Below are 8,283 nucleotides of genomic sequence, written 5' to 3'. Positions count from 1 at the left end.
CCTGTTTTTATGCTGCTCTTTTTGCTACAACACTGATGCACTGTGTGTGTGTTCATATCAGAAAGCACGATGCTTGGAGGCTATGTTTGAAGTACGGTTGCTTTGAGATGTGTGATGAACGGAACAGTAGGTCATTATACGGGATGTCCCAAGATAAAATACCCAGTTTGCCATTGGCCGCCACGGCAAAATAGGTACGACTTTATCTTGGGACACCCTGTAGTTCAAAATTTTTGCCCGGATTGCATATTTTCCCATGGAACACTAGCAGAAGCAGATTTTATATTGTTAGCGACATTCATGCTCACATTGTGCGCGCGGACTAATCTATATTTCTTTGCCACGCAGGATAACGTAAGCCGCCTCGATGCCGCATCTCGGTTTCCTGACGGGACAGAGGACTTTTTCGCCCGGCACTGGGGCCTCCACGGTCAGGAGGAGAGGTGCCAGCACAACAAAAGGACCTTCCCTCGTGTGCCGTGGCCCTTCGCGACACCACTGCAGGTGGGCCCTGACGTCGCAACCTATGCCAGGAGGCGCAACGCCACAGACGTCGTCGCAGCTGACGGGGGCTAGTAACGTGGAGGGCTCAATAATGGCGTCACTCAACCCTGTAGCAGCCCTATTTGCATTGGCGGCAGCCAAGGGGCAGCTCTCATTTGCGGAGGTGGCAGAGCACGTAGATGCAGTACTGGACCACACCGGACAAGCGGTAGCGAAGCTGGCGTCAGAACGAAGGATCCGCTTTTTGGGTACCCTGGTCCCTGGTATGAAACACATGGAGCCGGACTTCCGTGCGTCGCAAGGCCAGCTCTTCGGGGGTCACTTCTCGGACCGGCTTGGACGCGTCACCACCAACATGAACGCGCTTGACGACTCAGGCAACTCATGCAGGAGGCAGAGAAGCCCACCAGACCAGCCCACCACCACCACCAAAACCCCAAGACGGCAACACCAGCCTCGCGGCTCGGCCCACCCGTACAGGCGTGCTCGACCGACGGGTTCAAGAGATGCGCCCAATAAAAGACGACGTTGAAAAAATTCAAGCACTTTCCTCCGTGGTGGCTTCCTATCCTGGCTTGTATGTTTTGGGTGTTTCATGTATCTAGAATCCGAGCGCAGCGTGAACCGAAGGTCAGCGCAAGTTCAGCCGAGGACGGGAACGAATCAAGCGCAACCGAAACGCTAACACCGGCCGGTTAGATATTTTGCCTGCGCGAACCACGTAGGGGCAGCAGATTAGGGTCAGCCAAGTAGCGACGAAGGAGCGAGCCCTCCGTGTTCGGCGGAAAATATGGAGGCCGGTTTTGAGCTGGAGTGCGTGCCAAAATTGCCAACGGATTTTGGGCATGTCAAGCATTTTTACGAGGATGATCCTGTCCGTCTGGAACGGGGGTTATTTCTCTTTACTCGGGATCGGAGCAACAACGACAGGGAAAGAACCAAACGCTGTCGTCGAGAGCCGTGTACTGTTGACTTTGATGACGTTATTTTGTCTGTGGGGCTATGCTTACAAACGAGAAAAAAAAATGCAGAGTGTTCTTTTGAGGGTATTTTGATAAACTGTTTGCATGGTTTGAATGACAGGACCGTCACTACCGATAATTCGCTAAATGTCGTTGTGACATCTGAAGAATTGTTGCACGTAATGAGTACTTTTCTGGGCCTGTTTATAACTAATTATTTCAAACAATCCTTCACATAGCACGCAGAATGTTGCAAAACCGCGGAACCCATACTGCAAACAAGTATATGTTGCAAGCAGTACACTTTTCGTGTCACTAACCCTGATAAGACAGTACATAGCTGATATGTGTGATGGTGTTTGAGCAAACGTCGTGTGGCAACAGAAAATGCTCCAACCTCCGACACTTCCCCGTGGCGACCACGCTGCCCACGGCGCCGAGGATGGGCTCCATGCGGTTGGAGCAGGAAAAACGCTCCATGCGTCTCTCCTTGTCCCAGGTCTCTCAAGTTACGGAGTTCTTACGAATCGTTACCACTATCTCGCTTGCTTCTTAGATAAAATGTTCGGAAACGCCGATACACAGAGCATCTCGGCAACGACTGATACAAGGCTGGAAATTTCTCGGTGTAAGATCGGGTGCGGAGGAGACGGCACTGGCAGCAGAACGACGAAGGGATCCTATTGGGGGCGGGTGGGTGGCCGCGTCACAAGTCACGGGGTTGCTCTTTTTTTTCGCCCGTTTTTCTGCGTGTCGGCGTAGGTGTGGCGGCATGTTTTTCTTTTTCCTGTGTCTGGTTTCAAAACATTGGCGCGCGCGCTTGAATTACATTTACCATTTCGTAGAATTCGCGGAAGCGACGCAATTGAAAATGTTTTGTCTTTGCAAGCCGCCTGGTCTTTATCCAGCGTGCGGGTGGTTATCGTGTTGGAGCTGCACATGCGGGGTGGTTCACTTGAAGTGTATTAGTACTAGTAAAAAAAAAAAGGAAAGACTAGAAAGAAAGGCTAGCGCTGCATTTTTGCTACTTGAGTTACAAACATCTCCTACAGCTGAGGTAGCATCTGTAGCTCATTTTATAGCTCATTCATGAAGTTATTTATAAACACGCTATAGCGATCATTTTCCTGTTTTGCTGTGAGCATCCGCTGTGGAGCTCATCGCACTGCCATTCGCTCGGCTTCGTATTGGAGCAGCTGTTGCAAAACAAAACAGAAAATAGAAAGAATAGAAAACAGACATCAGAGTTTGGTAAGAGCATATATTGTCCAAGATAATATCCAAGCCGAGTTGAACCGCATCACATCCAATGGCTGTCCCTGTGGAAAGTTGCAAGGAAAAGTTGGCACCACAGTGGTGATCTGAAAAAGATAAAAATCACAAAAACCTGTCAGTTCCCCCATGCGCAGAGATAAAATGTCACGAAGTGAGCTCAGCCACAACAGCTCTACAGACAAAAAGAAAACAAGAAAGAAAAGAAAAATTGTCAGTAGAAAGTTGTAGTACAGGTGCTTCTCAGTCTTGCCCCCAGAGCCTCGGCAATGACACCAGGTTTTTGTATCTACTGATGCCTAAGACGATACAAAGGGGGCAAAAACGCTACACTGACCCTCAGCTAGACATGTGTAGGTCGCCAGGTGAACTCAACAGCCGTGTTTGCCTACGAGGCAACTGTTGGTGTCCTGCATTTGGACTTACAAAGTCGCAGGGGAAGAAGGCCTCAACAGCTGTGTCTGCCTACGAGGCAACTGTTGGCATCCTGCATTTGGACTTACGAAGTCGCAGGGGAAGAAGGCCTCAACAGCTGTGTCTGCCCACGAGGCAACTGTTGGCATCCTGCATTTGGACTTACGAAGTCGCAGGGGAAGAAGGCCTCAACAGCTGTGTCTGCCTACGAGGCAACTGTTGGCGTCTTACATTTGGACAAGTCGCAGCAAGAAGCTGCACAGCTACACTTTGTGCAGATGCATCAGAGTGGGAGGTTCAATTTATCACAGTTAGGGGAGGGCCTGGCTTCCTTGTGGACTTCTTCTGCAGCTTTCTGTCGAGGTTCTCCTTATGATTCTGGATGGCAGCCATGATGCGCTTGGGCTCCCTCAATGGCATGCTCCTTGTCTCCCGGGGGTCCACGATTTCTGGCAGCATACAATCCATGTAGAATGGAAGAAGAAAAGGTTCCATCTTCTTTGCCCAGAAGTCGTCATCCCTCATTATTCGTTCAACGTGAATGCCTTGTTGTGTGTAAACAATAAAGTCGCAGAACTCACGCTTTGTGATGTGCAACTGGCCTTGTATCTGGTAATAGTAATCATGCCCTTGATGCAATGCCAATTGTTCCTGGAACTTTCGGGGGTTCAGTGCTTTTGCTGCTGCTTCGGGAGCAAGGTCCTTCTTTGATGCAGGGCATTTCACTTCCACAATCCCAGTATCTTGAACTATGCCATCTGGGGATGCGGCCAGGAACCCGTACTCCAGATCAACGAACAATCCACATTTCTGTACGCTGCAATTTCGCTGTGCTTCATACAATCTGATGGCAACATCCTCATTCTGCTTTCCATACTCTGTAGCACTTGTAGAGAATGGCCTTGGGTACACAAGCTGCTTCACAAGGCTGCTGCTAAGCGTGGTGCTCCTCCTTTTACAAACTTTACCGAAGTTTGAAGACGACAGTCGGTTCTTGCGCTCTATCATCCATGCCAAGTTTGCTGCCTGTCCTCTGGTGCGGACTTCAATTCCATCCCTCTCCTGGGACCCCACCTGGAGAGCTGACAGCAGTGCTGATGACTTCTCCTCATACTGAATTGGCGACATATCTGGCTGCTGGCAGTGCTCCCCGTAGTGTGCATTAGACATAGCCTCACTTATGTTCCTCTTCTTTGGTTTTAGACCGCCGCCGAACTCTGCCTCCAGTCGCCGTTTCCTGGCAGTTGCTGTTCTCTTTGCTTGTTCTCTCATTGCGATGAATTTCTTCACGGATGCAGAAGGGCTCTTGTCTGTTATCCCTCTGACTGCAATGCCTTGCCATGATGGCCCATATTGGTAGTTGAGTGCTGCACCATAGCATCTGTGTTGGTAAGAGCCCCTCTGGCTCCTGTTTACTTGCTTACCGCCCGAGAATTTTGCCACCAATGACATCACATTTTCAGCGAGGTTGCTTGTGTCATTAGTAATGAGGCGGCCTGCCTTGTCAGCAATTATGTTTGCGGCAGAGAGGAGTTTCGTCTGGAAGACATATGGCAGTGTACTGAAGATATCGGTTCCTTTCGTTCCATCACAGAAGTAGTCTTTGCACTTTTCATGGAAGCCGTACACGTGCTTTGGGCCATTGATGAGGTCTGCCTGAAGTTGTCTGGTGAGCTGCAGTTGAAATGCTTCCTTCTCACTGTTTGTGCCATGGAACTTCGCAAGCTCTTGTGCGTAGTGAGATACTGCCTTTCGAGCACCATTTGAAATACGTTTCAAACGTGGAACAGTAAGAAGCTTCTGGTTTTCTGAGTTTTCTCCACGGAGCTTGTATAGCCTGCTTGTGTAGTTTCTCACAACATGGTTTGCACACTCGTTCTTCTGTACCAGGTATCCATACAGTACTTGCGTCATCACTTGATGGTAAACTGAAGAATCTCCATCCCCGACTAGTGTTCTGTACTGGAGCCCATGAACTTGCTCACTCACCTGGAAGCCGTGAACAATAATGTCAGCTTCCATCGCAGTCGAGGCCTTGTCCCAGTTCTGGTAGCACTTGTGTGACGGGACACCAGCATCTTTTAGCTTGTGGTATTCGCAATAGCTGCAGAACTTGTTGCGCACACCTAAGTGCAGGATCTTCTTAGTTCTCGCTCCAATGATCACAGCAAGACCCGAAGAAGCCGAGTATTGGTGGCCATGGCTTCTGTGTGACCAACCACCGTCAACGATTACCTTAGTGTGCGCCGTTGTCCCATCTTCACAAACATCCCCAGCTTCTAGTGCAAGCTCCTTTTCCTCCTTCCCAGCAAGGATGATGGACTTCATGAGAATTGCCTCCCAGTGCTGAACAGGGAAAACAAAACGAGGAAGAATGAGCAACCCAATGTGGCAAACGATGCTCTGGTAGCACAGCTCACCCTTCTCAAATTACTCTTTGTGCAGTGCCAATTACAATTAGGCTGCTAGAATTACTGGGAAATCCAAACAAAACCACACATTTAACAAACTATTCCTGCCAACATTGATGACTAGTAGTCATTGTGTCGTGTGCACGATGGCCTTGTTCATCACAAAAAAGAACCCGAAACCATGTGGGGCCAACACTGAACAAGTATGCATCTGTCTCACTCGAGCAAGGACAACAGAAAATCAACAATTTGTTACGTACCTCTCCCAGTGCTTCCTCTCTTCTCAGGAATGCTCCCTTGCTCATTTTGGGCACACCTAGCACTGAAAACGATTCCTCAAAGTTGGAAAATCCAGATCCAATGGTTATGAAGGCCCAGACAGCAGCATCATTGACTCCCATCATCTTTTCTTCAGCCACCAGAGATGTGGGTTCCAGAACAGGGTCAGTAGTGATCTTCTTCACTTGGCCACACCCACTGCACTTGTACGTAAACTCAGACCACAGCCCAACCTTCCTTTCCTTCTGAAATGTGAACTGCTCTCCAAATATCTCTGGACAAACGTACTCCGCCATCTCACGGAAACTCTTGATGAAATGTGCTGGGGAAATTAGCCTCCGACCCAGAATTCTGTCCTCTTCATGTTGTACAGGAGGGTTCACTTCCACGGGAAGGTCCGGCAGATCTTCCTCACCCGCAGAACAAAATGCAGATTCAGGATGTGATGTCTGAGGATCCTGGGCTATGTCATTGGCAATGCTGTACAGAGTACCTGGCGATGCCTCTAAAGGGCGGTGCTCCGATCCCTCTACTTCCTTGCAATCACTGGCCACGGATAGGTCACGTGTGAACGGTGATTCCTCCAAGGCACCATCAGACAGCTGCAGAGTGTCAGCTTGGTTGTCACCAATTGTCGCATGAGCCTTGAGTCTGAAAACCATAGCATTATCAATAGAGCGCTGGTCACCAAAACATGCACTACTCGTGCAATTTTGCGCGAAACATGCCTTTTCAGTGCAAATATGCATTAACGTAGAGCACAAGCATTTAAAATCGCTGTAATCAACCCAAACGCGCCGTGGGTAGCGTTAACAGCAAAAGTAACGCGAACAGCCAGCTGGGTTACACCATGAGTAACAGGAAATGCTACAAGCCAAATATATTCGGCCAAGATTGTCAACTAGCGACGACAGCATTGTTGCATTACTTTCCTGCTTTATTTCCAAAGTTGCTGCTTTGTTAAATTCTGGTTTATTTTAGGAAATTATCTCCAGTACACGGGGTGTAAGTGTCTGATCGTTCGTAAGTTGCCAATGCAAAACGAGACACCCTAACGTGACCGCCACGCAGATAAAATACTTCAGCACAAGCAATCTAACCGACCCTCATACTAACAGAAAATGTCATTATATACAACGTCTACGAACACACCCGTATGAAATGGCTTGCTGTTCGCGTTACTCGTGGTGTAAGGTGATGATGATGATGATGATTCAGGTTTTCCTGGCGCATAAGCGACGAAGGCCATAATGCGCCAAGACAATGGTAATAAAAGTACAAGTTAAAAGTATAGTGATTTAGTTAAAACAAGACTTTACAGTTACAGTACCGAATGACATAAAAATCAAATAATAAAACTACAATGCAGTTAAAATGCCAATGTCTTGAAAGAAGTTAAAAACCCGTTCAAATGGTAAAAGAGCCTCATCTCCCAGCAAAAAGGAGGGATGTAGAGGTGTATGGTAGGTGTACAGCTCGTGAAAATGGTGAAGTCTGTGTGTATCGTATGATGGACATGTAATCAGCATGTGAAGGACAGATTTCGTCTCGTTGCATTGCATGCAATGCGGAGCCTCTTCATTGCGGAGGAGGTGGCTGTGGGTCAAATGCGTGTGCCCAATCCTCAGCCTGGCAGAAACAACTTCATGAAGACGACTGTTTAAAATTTCTGTCCGTTTTACAATGGTGGGCTTAACTAGATGAAGTTTGTTGCTGCGCAGTGTATTCCAGTGCTGTTGCCATTTGTTATTTATGACCCTCATAAGTGTAGGTCGGAGATCTTGAAAGGGTACATCAAAACGACTGAATTCAGACGAAAGAGCAGCTGTAGCAGCTGCATCAGACTCGTGGTGTAAGGTCAATCACCGCGAAAGACGCCAAGCAAAAAAGTATAACAGAAAAGTTCATTGGCATGAAAATTTGCGGCCTAGCTATCAATACCCTTCGCATGACCTCCATTCTGAAGTGGTCTTTTTAGAACGGAAAGGAACGAATATGCTTACCGTCGTTTCTTCCGGAGCAGTCGGCAATGCGCTTTGCTGGACTTTCGACGGGAATAACATCGTTTCTTTGGGTTCGTACTTGGACACGGCATTTTCCTTCTTTTCTGGGTGCTGTCTACACACCCAACGGAGAATAATGCAACTCCTCAGCACGAAATTCAGCCAAACGGACACAAAATAATCGTACGATCAACAAAAATACACGCGGCAGGAACCTGCGTATACGGAATCACGCACGGGGCCAACGTTTCGTAAGTCAGGGAGGTCAGAGAACCGCCAAGGTATATCTAAACTGGTAGCGAAAACAAGCGAAAATACCAAATCAGACCCATCGGCAAGGCCACCAGCAAGAGGCGCGAGCGATCCTGGGTGTTGACAGTAGAGGTACGGTTGTAAACAGAAAAACTTTACAACATGGGCGTGGCTTTTGTGTGTACT

At 48.2% G+C, this 8,283-nt stretch overlaps 1 protein-coding gene across 1 annotated transcript; it reads right to left on the bottom strand.

Moving 5' to 3' along the window:
- Positions 1 to 2,707: 2,707 nt before the first annotated feature.
- Positions 2,708 to 7,989, bottom strand: LOC135389325 (uncharacterized). The gene is made up of 4 exons (XM_064619388.1): positions 7,846 to 7,989; positions 5,824 to 6,493; positions 5,388 to 5,498; positions 2,708 to 2,827 (listed from the first exon to the last, which is right to left on the bottom strand). Exons 1-4 carry the CDS (start codon positions 7,935 to 7,937, stop codon positions 2,708 to 2,710), a joined length of 993 nt encoding a protein of 330 aa, XP_064475458.1. The 5' UTR covers positions 7,938 to 7,989.
- Positions 7,990 to 8,283: the final 294 nt, after the last annotated feature.

The sequence above is a fragment of the Ornithodoros turicata genome, chromosome 3 (genome assembly GCF_037126465.1).
Source record: "Ornithodoros turicata isolate Travis chromosome 3, ASM3712646v1, whole genome shotgun sequence".
Classification (NCBI taxonomy): domain Eukaryota; kingdom Metazoa; phylum Arthropoda; class Arachnida; order Ixodida; family Argasidae; genus Ornithodoros; species Ornithodoros turicata.
The sequence above is the reverse complement of the archived record's forward strand: the minus strand, read 5'-3'. Positions and strand labels throughout refer to the sequence as shown.